The following is an 18646-nucleotide window of genomic DNA, read 5'->3' as shown; positions in this document are numbered from 1 at the left end:
AGGCCTAATATTATTCCCCTCAGCTCCACTGATCAGGGGCTGCAGCCAAGGCTCTGCCATTTCCTATCTACTCCCAGTGTACCTGTTTTAGGAAGAAGTAGCAGGGATAGGAAATGTATTTGTTCCTTGCACACCAGAAGGTGACATCCAAATAACAAACTCAGGTGTGGCTTTTACTCCATCTTTTGATCCATCATGGCTATATAGCTGAAGCACATTTCAAACATTAGCTGGGGAAATCTCCACTTAATGGTTGGAACACCTAAACTTAGCAATTGGAATGCCTAAAGTTTAGGTGCCTGGCTCCATGAACATAATCCAACTAGACTTGGCTTAGGCATCTAGGGTTCATACACAGTCAATAGGGAGACTTAGGCACCTCCCAAGAACAATCCAGTAGACAGGCTTAGGCATTTTATCACTCTAAATAAGGGCTGCTCAACCTCTGGCCTATGGGTCAAATTCAGCCTGCAGAGTCATGGCATCCAGCCCATGGGGCTCCCCATGGGTCAGCAAATTTGGTGGCAGGGAAGCAGTCACATTAATCCCTCACCACTGCCAAATTCCCAAGCCCCACACCCCCAGGTTGGGGCTAAATCATGCCCCACCTCCCATGTGGCTGGATCAGGACTAGGCCATATCCCTTTCCCTGCACAGCTGAGTTAGGGCTGAGCCATTCCCCCTCCTTTCTGCACAGCTGATCAAAACTGGGCCACACTCTCTACTCCCATGTGGCTGGATCAAGGCTAGGCTAGCTTCCCCCCCACTTCCACATGGCTGGATCAGGCCCTGTTGGGTCCGCCCCATTCTGGTCCACTGGCCAGATCCAGCCCATGGATGGATCAGACACTGGCCATCCAGCCTGCAAGGCAAAAAGTGTGTGCACCACTGCTCTATAAAGAAACTGGGGAGAGCTAAGGCTGTCTAAAGGACAATTTAGAGATAATGGAATTCAGAGTCCATAGGAAATGCTAAGCACAGGATTGTGTCTGAACTCCTCTTGCTCTCTGGAGCTAATGTGCCTCCATTAATTTGGAATCCAGAGGACTTAGCTTTCCCTTCTGGAGTAGGTGTCTAACAGGGGATGGTGCTGCTTACCTTCTGCATAGTAGTTTAATTGTTAGATCATTCACCCAGGAAACGCAGAGCTGAAATGGAGGCCCTCTTCAGCCTGAGGGGATTCAAAACCACATCACCCATTTCCCAGGAGAGTGTTCTACTCATCAAGCTACAGCATAGCCTAGGTGAGAGCACTTTTTACAGCTCCCAGGATTTTTTATGCATTTTACAGGGGACAGCCATCAGTTAGAAAAATGAAGCCTCAAAGCCGAGACTGGGCTCTACATCTAACCTCTCTCATCTGGGTGCCCTAACGGCCATGTTGCAGATTCTGTCTTGCTCTTATTTGCTGTCCTTCTGGCCCCATGACTCTTGCAGTTTTGGTTCAAACCCATCTCCTTAGGCTGAGGAAAGCCCAGAACCCCAGTCTTACCACTTCCTGGGTAAGCGCTCTAACCACTAACTTGGTATGCAAAACATGGGCAGCGTCACTGCCTCTTCTACAACCATGTTTTGGAATGAAGGTGCCCATATGTAGCACTCCTTTTACATCTGACAAAGTAGGCTGTTGCTTATGAAAGCTCATGCCTCTCTGAACCAGTCTCTAAGGTGCTACCCAGCCCTATGTTCTGCCTTTGTATTGGATGCAATGCTGCTGTTATAAGTTAGACATGCTCTTGGAATACTTAACACAGTGGGCCCTTCTGGGGACTTCGGGAAAGTTTAAGCATCAGTCCACTTCCATTCTAGCTTGCAAGAGAGCTTAGATGAGAATTAGACACCTATGGTGCTTATACATGAGCAGTGAGGTTGCTCCGAGGCGCTGTAATTACAGTGTGTTGAAGCAGACTTGATTAACCAAGTCTGCTGAAGTGTAGTAATTGCTGTCCTCCAGCAGTCTCCGGCGTCTTGTGTGTCAGTGTCCCCACACTTCAAAATGGAAGCAAGGCACTTTAACTAAAGCTCTTTTGACAAGCTTTAGTTAAAGTGCTCCTGGCGCCATTTTGAAGTGCAGGGACACTGATGCATGAGGTGTTCCAGGTGCTTTAATTAAAGCACATCTCAGAGCTGCTCTAATTAAAGTGCTCCTCTTCTCCCCCCTCCACTCCCAGAACACATGTATAAATGCCTCTGGTTTTCTAAGCATGTGTATAAAGCCCAGCTATAAGCATCTAAGGAACTATAGTTTCATAGTTTCTAGGGTCGGAAGGGACCTGAACAGATCATCTAGTCCAACCCCCTGCCATGGCAGGAAAGAGTACTGGGGTCAAACGACCCCAGCAAGGTGTTCATCTAACCTCCTCTTAAAAACCCCCAGGGTAGGAGCCTGCACCACATCCCTTGGAAGTTGGTTCCAGGCCCTAGTCGCCCTGACTGTGAAATAGCGCCTCCTGATGTCTAACCTAAACCTACCCTCTGCCAGCTTGTGACCGTTATTCCTGGTCACTCCTGGCGGTGCTCGGGAGAACAGTGACTCCCCCAGTGCCTGCTGATCCCCCCCGACTAGTTTATAACAGGCCACAAGATCCCCCCTCAGCCTTCTCTTTTGGAGGCTGAACAGGTTCAGGTCCCATAGCCTCTCCTCATAGGGCCTGCCCTGTTGTCCCCTGGTCATGCGAGTGGCCCTCCTCTGGACCCTCTCCATGTTGTCCACATCCCTCTTGAAGTGCAGCATCCAGAACTGGATGCAGTACTCCAACTGTGGCCTGACCAGTGCCGCATAGAGGGGGAGGATCACCTCTTTTGACCTGCTTGAAATGCATCTGTGGATGCATGACAAGGTATGGTTGGCCTTCCTAACTGCCTCCCCACATTGCCAACCCCTGTTCATCTTGGAGTCAATGACGACTCCAAGATCCTTTTCCGCCTCCGTGCTGACAAGAGCGGAGTTCCTCAACCTGTAGGTATGGTGCCGGTTGTTCCTCCCCAAGTGCATCACCTTGCACTTGTCTGTGTTGAAACCCATCCTATTCTCATCCGCCCACCCTTGTAACCTGTCTAGGTCTGATTGTATCCTGTTGCTCCCTTTTAGCATGCCCACATCCCCCCACATCTTAGTGTCATCAGCAAATTTGAACAGGTGCTTTTTACCCCCTTGTCCAAGTCGCTGATGAAGATGTTGAACAGTGCGGGCCTGAGGACCGAGCCCTGCGGAACCCCACTGCCCACGTCCTTCCAGGCTGAGAAGGACCCATCCACTACCACCCTCTAGGTGCGGCCCTCCAGCCAGTTGGCGACCCATTTGACTGTGTGGGTGTCTACGCCACAGCCCTCCAGTTTCTTAATGAGAACGGGGTGAGAGATAGTGTCGAAAGCCTTCCGGAAGTCCAGGAAGACTATGTCCACTGCTACCCCTGCATCTAATGTTCTGGTGATCTTATTGTAAAAGGCCACCAGGTTGGTCTGACAGGACCTGCCACTGATGAACCCGTGCTGGTTGCCCCTAAGCATGTAGTCCCCTGCTGGCCCCTCCTGGATGTGTGCCAGAATAATTTTCTCGAACAGCTTGCCTAGGATCGAGGTAAGACTAACTGGCCTATAGTTTCCCGGGTCATCCCTCCTCCCTTTTTTGAAGATGGGAACCACGTTGGCCCTCTTCCAGTTCTCCAGTACCTCTCCAGAGCACCACGAGTGCTCGTAAAGCCGTGCCAGGGGACTTGCAATGACCTGGGCCAGTTCCTTTAGAACTCTAGGGTGGAGATCATCCAGACCGGCTGACTTGAAAACGTCCAACCCCTCAAGAAGCTCCCTAACTAAATCCTCGCTAACCCTTGGCCTAGGTGTGCCTCCCCCAGGGCCCAAAGGGGGCCCAGCAGGGAGGTGGCTGTCCTGGTCCCTACTTAGGAAGACGGAGGCAAAGAAATCGTTAAACATGTTAGCTTTGTCATCTGGTGTAACGACCAAATTTTTTTATGTGGTACAAAATACAGGCACTGAATGAATTTCATGATTTCATGGCTCAGTATTTTTCTGGATCACTTTTTTGAACATGAATGGATTTTGAACTTAAATTTGAGGCAAGGATTTCTTAGGCTGATACCTTTTATTGGACCAACTATGTAGTTGGGATAATTAGACAAGCTTTTGAATGCAAGACATGAAGAAGATGACCTGAGAATGACGGTCTTGAATTTGAAAGCTTGTCTAACTTTAACTCAGCTACATAGTTGGTCCAATAAAAAATATCACCCTAAGAAATCCTTGCCTCTCACATTTGGATTGAGCCCTAAGTCACTTAGGGTAAAATTTTCAGAAACATCTAAGTCCCCTTGTATTTTTTAACATATGAGTCTTGACAAGATAGGCATATACATTTTTCAGAAGACATATTTTGCTTTTTTAGCCTGTGTTCTTCTGCACAGATTACCACTCTGTGCAGTTTTAGTAAGTGCCTTGAGAAACTAGTGTCCTTGAGCAGCTGTTGGTTCTCAAGGTTCTCCAGTGGCAAAATTATAGTTCTAGAAAGAAAATGGATGGATGGAAGAGACCATTTTAATTTTGCTAATGTTTTTTGCTTGGTCTATTTGTCAGGTAAAGCAAGTTACCTTTAATTCATCTGTGTTTTCTAGTACATGGCATTATAAATTATAGTATATTCTCTTGTGCAATTTGGATTGTATTAACATTAATCGTGGCGAATTATTTTGGTATTTGTGGGTGTGGTATAGACTTTCAAAGGTACCTCGGTGAAATTTTACACTGCATTAATGCTGACTCTCTATTTCCTCCAAATCACCTATTTTGTCTTGTTGTGTTATGAGTTTTAATTAGTTCTGTCATGCTAGAATAAAGCTGTTTCTACTGACCTGTGCTATTCAAATTAACATGGGGGAGGGTTGTTCATTTCAGGTTTATGCCTGTTTATTAACATTTATCACTTGGATGAAATTGACATTTTAGTCAGTATAGATTTTCTATATAAATTCTTAAACCATGCTTTGCCAAACAAGCAAAGGTTAACAGTAAGCAGATAACACAGCTTAATGAGGTCAAATCAAGCTGATTCATGATCACTGTGGAGAAAAATATCCTCCTGGGGAAAATACTTGTGCTGAAAAATCCCATAAACCAAACCACTTGTTTATCTGTCATTCCCACAGAGATAGTAATGTAATTACTCTCATAATTATCTTCATTAGTGTCAGGAATTATCTGCAATTCATTCCTCTGCTCTGAGTATGTTTGTTTATTTGCTGATTTTTCTCTCAGATTTAGCCAACAGAGTTAAGAATTTTGTATTTGCAGAGCCATACAACAGACATCTGTGATGCACTGTTCTGACATTCTCTCTGCTAAAATATAGATTGCTGTCTTTCAGTTTCAGAATCCCTATGCCCATTCTCTGACATCTGCCCTTCATTACATGGTTCCCGTGCGACCAAGACGACAGATTGTCTATCCTCTGGAAAAGCTTGGCATAAATGCTCCATCAAAGCAGGTCTCCAAGGATCAGGTGGGTAACAGAAGCAGCAGCAGGCAAGGGGCATAGTGCCAGCTAATGCAAGGTTTGGCAGATGGGATGACATTACTATCTTAGTGTTGATAGGCTGCTTCTTAATTACACTGAACATGATGTTCATACCCTTACAGTCTAAGCTGTGCTTTTGCACTACTGTATCTTTTTCTAAATATATATTTCAATCTGAGCTTTACAATCACCTACCATTAAATGCTGTGGTATTTACCGATTAGCAAATGTTCACAGACTTGCAAGATTTCCTATGGAATTGCTAACATTTAGATGCATAGTACACTTAAAAATACTGGTATTCAAATTAAAACATAGACAGCTCTTTGCCATGATGATTTTTTCCTTCATCTTAGTCTAATGCTCTCAAGATCAAGAAGTACAATGATGTGCTTCTGATAGCTCCAGTAGAAATCTGTTTGATATGTTTAAATCAATTTATTTTTCAGTTCCAGGTCCAGGTTTGCATAATGTTGTAATCACTGCAAAATGAAAGGAGTTGTTTAACAGTAAAAAAAAAAAAAAAAAAAAAAAGTAGAACTTCTTATCTACAAAGACCTTGTATATTTATATGATTCCCATGTAATGGCTCTTTGCTATCCTAAGCTGGGAGTTTAGTTTAAGTACATCTGTTCCACTTCTGTATGTTACAGAATCTATTTTTAAATGGCTGTATTCTGCCATAAAGATGGTTCATCTCTGAAGTAACAGGTGAAGCCAAAACATGCAGAAAAATCACATCAGTGCTGGTCTTCTCTAGTGGTGGTTGTACTTTAGTGAAGGAAACACAATGTTAGAACTTTATGTACTGCTTAATTCTAATTGGTTGAGACAGAATCACATGCATTATTTTCTTTAGCATTATCCTGTTTATATGTGGTCAGTGGTTCTTGGCATCCAAAATTCTTAATTAGGCAGCAACTGGCAAACCAGAATCCCAGAACCCATTTCAGCCAATTGGATTGTGTTTTGTTCTATGCAACAGTCATCTCTTCTACATGTACAGCATTCTCTTATCTGCCTGTCTGCTGCATAATTGGCTGCCTAAAACTGCTTTCTATTTACCTTCTTAATACATTGAAGTTGTCTCACTGGCAAAGGCCATCCAACAGAAATGTTCAACGGATTATCTTCCATCTACACTAGAGGTCTGGAGTTACTCATTCCCTAATAGCTCAAAGGTTATTCTAGTCCACTGCTACTGCTCATAGCTTCCTGATGTAGTAGCAGCTTGAAAATAATGAGTAAATTGGCTATTTTACTGAGCAACCAACATGGACTGTGGCTAGCATGAGCTAGGCCATCTTAATTTACAACAAGACAAGCTAACACGAAGGCCTGAACATAGCACTGAAAATGAGAAGCAGGTTCTGCTTTCTGATTGTGGCATTTTCAGTTACTCCGGCTTGGTTAAATTACATTTTCTCTCCACACTGAGATGTTGCAGGAAGGACCCCTGAATAATCATGTTCCTTTCTGCAAAATTCTGCAGCCAAGTCTACAATCCATAGTGAGGAAGAATTGTACCAGAGGCTGCTGCTAGAAATAATAAAGTCAACTGACATCTGAGGAATGTGGTTATTATTGTATATCATACTTGCACTCAGAGATCCCAGTCAGGCACACTACACATAGAAACATGGTTTCTCCTGTAAAAAACATATGATCTAAATAGACCAGACAAAGGCTGGGGGAGTGAGGTGGGGGTAGAAGAGGGGGGAAGCAGCTTTCAAAGTGGTCAGGTTGAAAATTGCATTGAGACCAACTTTTTAAAAAAATCTACAACCTGGTGGATGAGTGGGGGTTAATGCAGGAGAGGAGCTAATAGAAGGTCCAGAGTAAGAAAAAGGAAAGAATGGGAAAGGATATTTTGATGACTGAGCTGAGTAGAAGAGACATCAGGAGAGAAGAGAGGAAGGGTGGCAGAGTAGGCTGTCAAATGCTGGCAATGGTAAGGAGGCGTTTGGAGCAAACTAATCAACAAAGATAAAAAAAACCCAATCCAGCATCCAAATAAAAGAAAGCAGAGCCTGAGGATGATACTACTTGTGTCCAAACAGTTCTAAAGAGGACTGTTTTTTCCTGGCCACACAGATAGGGGAAGAGATTTGCTGGGTTCTCATACTCTACTATTGGTATGGGTCCGAAATAGGTTTGGAAGGAAAGTCCTAGTTCTGTTTGATACTCTGCCCTCTATTCTGGCTTTCCCAGCTTCCAAGGGGTGGGAGTTGTTTTAGTGTCATTGTGAGAAGTATTTCTTCCTGGTCATTCTGGAAATCATCATGTGCTTCCAATTGGAAGGACCAAGTCTCCTTTCAACTTGTATTTAATTATCATAACTGCAAAAGCCAGTCTTTTCAAACACAAAGACCATACTTGTTAAGCAATTATAATTCAGTAAATGTGAAACTTTCATAGGATTGTCAGTTGTGATCAACTACTGCAGAGACACTTGTTGAAATTCTTGCTTTGGTACCCATATGGTGATCTTTAGTGCTCACCTGCCACCACCTGCCTCCTGTTTTCTCCTATTGCAGATTGTGACATGCTTTTTTTTCTCTGTCCGCTTTCAATTCACTCCAATTTCTTGCTCTCCTGCTCATATTTGCAACACACATTCTTTTTCAGTAACAGCTTCAGGCTTAACAGCTGAGCTGTCTAAGCATATCTTCTGGTCTGTGCACACATACCTTCACAGGCCAAAAGACCAGCTTAGTATCTTGTTAATTTTGCACAGTGACTTGCTCAGGTTCCTTAATATGTGCCAGCCCCTGTAGTACCTATTCTGTGCTTTAATATGAAAAAAGGAATATTCACCCCTAAATATTGACTCAGTAGGGATATTGCTGACTAGGCCTGTAAAGTTCCCCTTTCATTGCTCCAAAGCCAGAAGCCACACTAGTTCAGGCCACAGAAAGTCAGAAAAACTTTGTCCTGGTTAGTTCACTTGCAATGTCTTGCCATCACAGATGGAACCCAGCCTTCTTGAGAAGAAGCAGTTTTCCTCCAAGGCTAGAACAGTTCTGTCATAGACGGATGAGCATTAGAAGTTATCTGACCAAGTTCTGTGATGGAGTCTGTCTTCCTTGCCCCTACACTCTCCTTCAATCACTCCACTGTCCTTCAGTGGCTTGGAAGAAACAGACCCTTCTGCAAAAGTTCTACAACCTGCTCAGCATCAAGGCAGTTTGATCTGTGCCACCCTTGAAGAGAGAGAGGTTTTTACTGTGTCTAAGAAATTATGGTTTTGCTTAATATCAATCTGCCCATAAAGAGGAAGATTCTAAGTGGGTGCCGTCATATAATAGCTTGTCTTTAGGAAACTATATAACCTCATATGTACATGCATTCTGCTCTCTACAAGTTTTCTCTCTTCTTTCTCCTCTTCTGCCCGCCAAAAAGAAAGATGGCTCAGCATCTTTGGCCATAAAGCCTGTTTTTCAGTATAGGACTATCAAGTCACCAGGGTATAATGTCTGAGGATAACTGGCTTTTGGAAAGCATTGAACCCTATCATTTATTACCTCTCAGAAGCAGAAAAGGAACACACAAGGCTTCAAATGCTAATATAGTCTGTGGTTAAACGGTACATTGTTAAGAAGATACTTCTGGTTTACTCCCTGGCATCTTACTTCAGAAGGAGAGGAGGACAAGGAAGGTGTTTGTCCCAGGAGCCTTACTTTCGGAGCCTCTCTGGACGTGGGGCTCTGCCCTCCTGCAATGGGCCAACCGCCTGCTTATGCTCGCCTGCCATGCCTTGATCTTACTTGTGATTGATAGATGATCTCACTCAGCAGGAGGCTGCCCATTTATGTACGCCCCGATGACAGGGGACGCTGTCTGCGGCTCCTTTTCCTCCCCTACACCGCAGCCTATGCCTCACAGATGTTGTTGGCATGACCTAACTTGGGCCATGTTCCTAAGTCTTGGCCTTTCTTTCATTCTCAGGGCTCTTTGCTGCCCCTCCTCACTCTTGGGCTCCATGCCATCCCCTACCTTGGGGTTTCTTGCTGCCCCCTGGCTCTGAGGCTCCTCACTGCCCCCTTCAGCTCCAGGGTCTCTCATCATCACCTGACTCCGGGCTCCTCACTGCCCCCTTTTTACTCCAGGGCAGCTTGCTGCCCCCTAGCTTGGGGTTCCTTGCTGCCCCCTCGCTCAGGGTTCCTGGCTGCCCCCTTGCTCAGGGCAGCCTAACTGGGCCAATGTGCCCCTACACAAAGCTGCACCCCCTTCAGCGCCAGGAGATCCCCGCTATAGTGGGGCTCCCATGAGGCCTCCTCCAACCCCTTATAGCCTCACCCGGTCCTCCGGTTAACCATAACTAAACAGAACCATAAGCCAATCGGCTGTAACACAACAATAAGCCCGCCGGCTACAACATACAATCCAGTCCCACCTGTCTCTCCTGCCAAGCCTCCCAGCCAGGGTTCTTTCTACCCTGCAACATGATGCAGCTACTCGATCAGTTGGTCTGCTCGACTCAGCTCGGCTCCGCTGCAGGGCTCCTGCTTCTCCGGCTGCCAGAAGGGAACTGCCTTCCTGGCCTTCTGCCTGGGTTTAAGAAGGGCTAAGCTCCACCCCTTCCTGGCTCTAGGTTTTTCCCGGTTGCAGTCCTGGTGACTGGCAGTTGCACTTCTCCCTTCCCGCCACTAGGGGTCTCTCCTGAGCCATTTCTGCTCTCAGTCACAGGGCAGCTGAGAGCTCTGCGACAGTGTTCCTTTTTAGGCTGTGACCTTTTCATTGTACTGCCTCCTGGAGCTGCAAATGAACAGGAAGTGGTGATCCCTGAATTGCTCACAAAATTCTACTGTGAGTGACTCAAAAGCACATTGGACTTGATAAAGAACACATTAGACTGAACATTCCTTCCAGAGGAAACATTCATGAGCTTTCAGCAATCCCCAGACAATTTAAAGACTTGTCTGGAGCAGTCTACTGAGTTTTTCTTAAGGGTCAGGGGCCTTGTGGTATTTTCTGGAAGGATGACCTCTTGTGTTACACCGTTTACTAAACTTCTTCAACAAAGGGTAATTTGATATCCCAGATGCAGTCTGTTTACAGAGGAGAACTGCTTGATCATTTGACATATCCAGGGAGAGCATTCTCCATAGGGTGTCCTTCACTGGCCTATTTCCATGGTGGTAATCACCAAAATGTTTCTACTCTGGAGATGCATTGACAGTTTCAAGAAATTCACGAACTATCAAATGTATAGGCCTACAGACTCCATATCAGTATGTTGGAGCCCAGAGTAGTATGTTGGGCCTTTTAAGGTGTCCCTGCCCTCTTTCTATTATCAATTAATGCAGGTCAGGTAGACAACAGTATGGTTAAAAATACAGGAAGGAGAATACTCTCTCTCTCTACTCCTTTTCACAGAGGCAAGGAAGTTTTAGCCATAGTGCATTAAAGTATCAGACATATCCTGTAGCTCTTTTTCTAACAGGAGATATGGATATGCAAGCAGAACCAGAGCATGAGGAATCAAAGGCAGTATGAGCAGTCCCTAAAAGCACTTGGGATTTCCCAACTGTTCAATAAGAGTAGGGGTGTCCAAAAGTGGATCTGCTTGCCTCTGAAACCAGCAAGTTCCCACTGTACTGCATGAGAGCAAGTAGGGATAAGTCTTTAATATATTTTTATTCTGGATTGGAGTTCTGACTTACTTTATGCCTTCTTTTCCTTTCCTCTTGTTCCATGGTTATTGAGGAAAATCAAAAAGGGACAGGACAGATATCATTCTGGTGACCACAGCATGTCCAATTCAGCACTGATCTGTGAATCCCTTGTCATAGAACCTCTTCTTCTACTACTAATCTCCATACCTTCTTTCTCAGAGTGATAAACAGTAGGGTTTTGTGCAGCTTTGGTCCCTGATTTGATTTGGCAGAGATTGGGCCCGATTTGGTGGCCAAATCTGTGAATAGAATCAGAGGACTCTTTAATCTCTCTGAATCAAATTGGAACCCTCTGAATCAATTTGGAGAGAGATTCAGAAAGCTTTGGTGATTCCGACATAGACACAGCTTTAAATGTTTTTTCTATATACCTCTAGGTAGCAGGGCAGGTCATGAATACTGTGATGCTGGGGCATACGGAGCATCCCCCAGGGGCTTGCGGGGAGCCAGCATGCTCAGCAGCAGATCCGGAAGTGGACCAGAAGCACTTCCGGATCCATTTCCAGGTCTGCTGGGGAACATGCTGGGGGCCCCCCTGCACCCCTCCTGGCTCAGCGACTGGTGCCTCCTGGGTCTGGGGGGGACACCCAGGGTCCCCCCACAGCCAATTGCCAAAATATTTCTGGACCACTTAAAGGTTTGCCGCCGAGCATGTGGAGGGCACCCCCAACACTCCTGTTGGACACTCCACGTGCCCCAGCATGGCAGCATTCATGAGCCGCACTGCTACCTTCAGGTATGTAGAAAAAACATTTAAAGCTGTGTCTGTGTCCAAATCAATGATTCTCCAAATCAGTGTCGAACCTTCAGATTCAGATTCAGCTGAATCGAATCGGGGACAGCGAGCGATCTGAATCAACAAATCAAATCACTGTCCCTGATTCGGGCCGAATCCAAATTTGAATTGAATAGGGCCTTCTTTGCATACTGTTAATAAACAGGTACACCACCTTAGTCCAGCGCATCTTCTATTGGCAGCACTGAGGATGAACTACTAAGCCATCATGGACTGCTCCTGCTCTGCAAGAATGCAAACCCTAATCCTCTATTCTAAAAAGATCTCTAGTGTGCAATGTTACAGTCCAAAGTGGGCAAAAAATCTCTATTTCAACTGTGAAATAAGTATTGATTCCATCATGTCCTGGATACCATCTGTCATGGACACTTTCCTTACTGGAAATTACAAAGATGCTTTTTCTTTCTTGAAAATGTACCTAGCAACCATCATTGTGCTATGGATTTTCTCTTAGCCTATGGTTGCCAGTTTCCAGAAGGACCGTACTCATGCTCACACTTTGGCCTGGGAATTCTTCCCTCCCCCTTCATGAAGCTTGAATTTATTTTTTTACTAATGATAATGCCTGAAAGGGATATTCCTGCAATTTCTCTCATTAAAAAAAGCCTTTCTTACTTGTTTAACATCGACAAGGATTGGTTTCTAAGCTGCAAGTTCTTACATAATTGGCCTCGGTGACAATGTTGTACTTAAGTCACCCAAGTTTCCCCTCCCCACCTGAACCAGCCTTGTCTGACTTTCATCTTAGCCAGCACATTAGCGAGTTTTCTTTTCCAGACTCCACTCTCTGCAAAGGGTTATACATCTCTCAATGAAAAGTCTTGTGCTTTGATTTGGAAAAGTCAAAACTTAAGTGAAATGCAGGCAGGCTTTCTATAGCTTATGTGAAAAAATGTCCAGAGCAGCCTTTCTCTATATAGGAAATGTATTAGTGGATTAAGGTCTATATAGATCTATATTACAAGGTGTCCACAGTTCCTGTACCTGAAGATCTGAGCTTTCATTCAGCTAGAGGTGCTGTGACTAGTCTGTGGCACAGTCAGTATGTGGAGATCAAAAGAGGAACTATGGATTTCAAGAATATGCTTTGTACTCTTTTGACTTGATGCCACAGTCTCCATTCAAGAGATAATTCTTTGCCCATTATCTCCCTCCTGAAAGACTGAATACTGATCTGCCACAAGTACAAATTCTCTGAGGACCCTGAAGCAAGAAGAGAACTTACATACCAGCAACTGTAGCTCCTCAAGAGTTACCTCTGTGTATTTTTGTTTTCTGCCCTCTTCCCCTTGTACTGCACAGTTTCATATGTCACAGGATACTGTTTCAGGAGAGGTTGGAGAGGTTATGGGCATAGTCTTCCTTATATAGACTCCAGCCTCTGGTATAAGACACTTCAAAAGAGCGCATGTGTAATTCCTGAAAGAAACTTCTTGACAAAAATTGCAAACTCATGAATTTTGTAGGTCCCTAACCATGAAGTTCTATGACATAGTTATCCTTTAACAGATCAAATCCTTTCCAGAACTGTTCCAAATTAAAAGAAAATGTCTATTTTGTATATTCCACAACTTGGCCAGTTGAACAGCCAACTGGCATAAGAGCAAAAAACTCAGAATTTTAACTTGCACAATATCAGAAGACCTGATATATTATTATGCATGTGTTTTTTTGCATGCCTGTCAGTCATTTTAGTCATATTATGTTAAAAAAAACCCCAAACTCCCACACCCCTGAAAATAATTGTTTATGACAAGTTTGTTGTTCTAAAGTGCTGCTAGCTTGTAAGGTGCATATAATTAACTGTGAAGTAGAAAACTATAGATAATTAAATAATTTTATAATGATATCTTCATAAATAAACAGTTTATAAACTTGTTTACTTTCACACCATCTGGGAGCATTCTGTTATCCATCTGCTCCATGTAATTATCAATATAAGGAAAGAATAGGTGATATAATTAACAAGAATAACTGATCCACAATGAAGAATATAAATCTCACACATCTGTTGAATTATTTTCTGTTTCTGCCTTATTATTATTATTATTATTCATTTTTTGTTGTTCCTAGTGGCATTTGAGCTGTCAGGTTTTACTGTACACCTCGGGATTGTTGTTTCTGCTACAGCTCAGAAAAGGAAGGCAGAGCAATTAATAAAGTGTTGTGGAAGCCCACACAGCTTTGTGTTTATTGTGAAAGGGCTTCTTGGTGCTGCTCAGTTAGTTCTGTACTGTTCAGGGTACACCACCTGTAAAAAGTACACAACATTTTTAAATCAGATAGGATAGAATGGGAGGAATTGATAAAACATCAGTAGGGATGCCGAGGTAAATCCTCAATTGGTAACAATCACTGTAGCTTCATTAACATCCTTGGAGCTATCCCATTTTATAGCAGCCAAGGACTTAACTTTGGAAAACATTACTAGATTTAGACACAGGAATACTTTGGGGAAAAAATCCTTCAGAGTACTGATATTTGTTCCTATTTCAGTGGCCATAAACTAATATTTACCTCAGTAACATTAAAATTGTTTTGGTATTCCTTTTTAAATTCAGTAATCAAATATTCTCACAGTCATATCCAAGGAGTCCTCTACTGGACTCTGTTCACTGTGAGATAAGGCATTTTTAACCAGAGGAGGAAACAGTTAGCTTAGCTCATTGAAAGAACAAAGGACCTCATCAAAGTTTGACCCCAATACTCTTTCCTGCCATGGCAGGGGGTCGGACTAGATGATCTACTCAGGTCCCTTCTGACCCTAGAAACTATGAAACTATTAAAGGACCTCAAGAAAAATGATGTTTTGATTTATATATAAGGTTTTATCTTTATCATAGCTATCATAAGACTAAGACTGAAATTTTACTAATGATATGTCCATTAGAAGTGTCTGCTTTCATATTAATCCTAAACAGTAATTTCATAGTAGTTGGGTGGGTGACAATGTTCTCTGCCCTTAAATACATGCTACTTTACAGAGGTTGGGATTTTGATCCCCAGTTGGGGCAGGCTGCTCTCTTCATAAAGTTAGTAAACCCTGTTAAACTTTTCTGTCAGTGTATCTACACGAGGTATTTGCTACAGAGTAGACTAGCTGTGCAGTAAAGTCTCTGTGTCTACACGTGGCCCTATTAGGCCGCAGTAAACTAATTAACTATCCTACCACAGCATTATTAACTTGACAGCAATACACATGTAGACACTGATGGGGCTGGCTGGGGCACAAGGATGCTTCAGTGTGGGGGCTGCCTGCCAGCTAGCCTTGCACTGTAGCACCCTCATGACCCAGCCAGCTCCTCCACATCATGTTGAGCCCCAGGCTGCTCTGTCCCAGCTCAACATGCTGCAGTCTCAGGCACATATGTAAACACTGTGCCCTGAAGCAATAAACTTGCTGTGTGAACTGTTCTGGAGTTTATTGCTGCATGCTAATTGCATCTGTAGATGCACCCACTGTGTAGTAGAGTTAGACAAGCTTTCAAATGCAAGATATTCTTCATTAGATCTGAACCAAAGGAATTTGTGGATTTTCCATTTCTCGATATCTTCAAATCAAGACTGGTTGCTTTATGGGAAGATATGCTTAAGCCAGTACCAGTTACACTTGAGTAAAAAAAAAAAGATTAGCGGTCTAGAAAATGTGACATGAATGAAAAGACTGGTAGACCTGGAGTCACTTGGCCTAGAGAAGAGAAGACTGAAGAGGGATTTGATAACCGGTAACAGCTTTCAAACGTAAAAAAGATTGTTACAAAGAGAATGGCAGTCAATTGTTCTCTGCCTGGGAGGTAGGGCAAGAAATAATAAATTGCAGCAACAGCGATTTAGACCAAACACTAAGAACTTTGAGGGTGATTAAGCACTGAAACAGATTATCCACTGGGGTTGTGGAATCTCCATTATTGGAAGTCTCAAAAGTAGACTAGACAAGCATTTATTTAGGAAATTTAAAAGGAATAATCCTGTCTTGACCAGGAAATTAGACTAGAAGACCTCTTGAAGTTCTCTTTCGAGCGCTAGTTTTCTGTGATTCTGTGAAATGTAAGTACATTGCATTACTATCGTAGTAGTTGCTTTCTATAATAGTATTGAACGGCACATGTATTCAGTTACATGTATTTGATTCCAGGCTGATGCTTATGGTAATATGTGGAGTAAAAAAATATTTTCTAAGAGAAAATTCAAAGAGATATCAAAATTGTGAAATGAGAAAAAAAATACTGTTCCAGACCAATAATTTTCCATGTTTAAAAATATTTATCAATAAATAAATCTTGTACGTTTTGCTTTTCCCCTTATAGTTCCATTCATTCAAAATTGTTTTACCAAATGCCAGGGACTCAGGAAGGATACTGGATGCCCAAAAGCTTGTCCAATAGCTCTCTCAGTTATACAGTTGATCTAGTAAACGATACCACAAACAGCCTTGCTTTTTTTTTTTTTTTTTTTTTTACAAAATACACATACTGTATGGGAGTGCCCACCATGAAAATGTAGTTACCACTAGTTGGGATAGTGCCAGCTGTTTAACAGTGTGCAACATTACTACCTGGGTGTAGTAGACGAAAAGATGAAACTGTCTGTGCATTTCCCATGGTGGATAAACACCAACAGTCATGTTCAGCTAAAAACATCTTGAATATTTTCAAACTGATAAGTGAATATTTCTATTCTATTTCTATGCAACCCCTCCCCCCCGATAATTAACACAGATATTTGGATGAGAAAACTCTGCAAATTAATTAATAAATTACCCCTGCAGAGCAAACCCTTTGAACTCTTAACCTTACCTATTGATTTAAGTTTCTTTAATGGTCAAACTAGCTACCTGAAATTTGTCCCAAGCTGTCTGCTTTTATATTAGCATCCAAGGCAACCTGGGACATACTCACCTGCCCACCAGTTCCTCAATTACAAATTTCCCTGTGGGAGAATATCAGGCATGGATTGTGAATGTTTGGAGCAATGCATGGGCAGCACAGCATTAACATGAGACCTCACATTTGTATTCTAGGAAAGAAAAGTAGAAAGAGCTCTTTGGGGTGATTAAATCAGGAATGTTTATTGCCTGCGGTAGGTATCTTTCATGCCAACCCCTAATCATCATTGACCTATAGGCACTAACCCCATAATAGTAACAGCAAGCCCTATCAGATGACAGTTGGCTGGTCTATTTTAAATCCATCAGTCAGCTGCCCTTCTGTACAATTCTTCCCACTTCCACCCTCGTTTGGTAATAGTGGGAAAAGGCATGGACTTAGTAATACCAGTTAGAGGAAAAGAAGGCTCTAGAATTTATGGTGTGCTTCTGCATGTTTCACGCTCCGGCGCAATCTCACTTAGGTCAAAGAATAGTTTGGAAGATACAGCAGAGGTAGAGGTATCCCTTTCATTTGTGTCCCATCAGCAGATGAGTCATTGTAGAGTGGGCTCATTATGGTTTGAAATGTTAAATGATGTTTACTAACATGCTTCTACTAACATAATACATGCCGCAGAAGGTAAATTTTGTTAATTCATGCCTTGGTCCAATCTGAGTGGATTTGCATGGGGAGAGCAAGACACCTTCCCAGACTCTAGCCCTGGCATGCATCAAGGTTCTTCTGTAAGCCATTTGAGTGGTGGATCACTTTAAAAATGCTTTTAACATTAACTTTAATATAATGACTGTCCTACATAACTATATTGTATGTATGTAGTGTAGTCATTTTAGAGACTGACATCCTTTGGAGTTTGATACTATTCCTTAGTTAAAATATTGTAGTATGTTGTTTTTACTACTGAAAAATACTTGTGGCCTTAGTGATATTAAAGAGATAATTCCCTATTTTATATATCCCTGTTAAAATATATTTAAAATGAAATAAAAGTGAAAAAGGCCCCAATCCCATCTCCTATAATTTGTTAGATCATGTTGAAATTACACAAAGCTCAGATTTCATGGTTTTTATTAAACTAAGGAAGAAGTATGAATTTTTAAAGAAGTAACTGTTGCTTAAGATGCTATTGTGCATGAGTAATAAATTTTTAATGTTTTTGTAGTACATGCATGGATTAAAATCCATTATTTATTGTACCTTCCCTTGCCTAGTAAAGGTGATGATTTTATAGCACCAGCAGTCATGCAAACACATTTATTCTGGGCTGATAGCTGATAATAAATTTCCTTACTGTAAATGTCAGTGGGTTTTGTGTGTTGCTGCCATTACATCTTGTTTGGAAGGCTGAATATTACACAATTATGGGAGGCACCAGATGGCATCATTAACAGGAATGCTCTGAATGTTTACCACTTATGTGCATGTGTGAAATTAAAAGTAAGATGACCTATCTTTACTTTGAAAGCATGATGTCAGTAGTATACAGGTGTTAATGACATTTGCAGTAAGCTCGAATATTCATTCCTGCCTACAAAACAGGGTATTTTTTTAGCTTTTTGAAAACAGCTTGTATATTAGAACCATGAATTAGTGTAAGAGCAGTTTTTGAAGAGGGAATAGTTGTTTTTTCCAAAACAACTTGCTGTTCAATGTTACAAAATGAAGAACTACATCTTCTGTCACTAATATGTAACTCTGATACAATACGCTATAGATAATCTCCCCTTGTTTCCCGTTACAGTTGTTATCTTTGTTGTAC

The 18646-nt window shown here is 42.6% G+C and overlaps 1 protein-coding gene across 1 annotated transcript in view; it reads left to right on the top strand.

Annotated features, from left to right (window-relative positions):
* CFAP61 (cilia and flagella associated protein 61) overlaps positions 1-18646 on the top strand; it is a 212687-nt gene that overhangs the window by 72935 nt on the left and 121106 nt on the right. Inside the window, exon 17 of the mRNA XM_090051987.1 lies at positions 5378-5512. Coding sequence (XP_089908113.1) covers positions 5378-5512 — 135 coding nt within the window. The remainder of the gene's footprint in view (positions 1-5377; positions 5513-18646) is intronic.

The sequence above is a fragment of the Crocodylus siamensis genome, chromosome 1 (genome assembly GCF_052110815.1).
Source record: "Crocodylus siamensis isolate JL-2025a chromosome 1, ASM5211081v1, whole genome shotgun sequence".
NCBI classification, from domain to species: Eukaryota; Metazoa; Chordata; order Crocodylia; family Crocodylidae; genus Crocodylus; species Crocodylus siamensis.
Note: the sequence above shows the minus strand (reverse complement) of the source record. Positions and strands in the feature narration are given on the sequence as shown.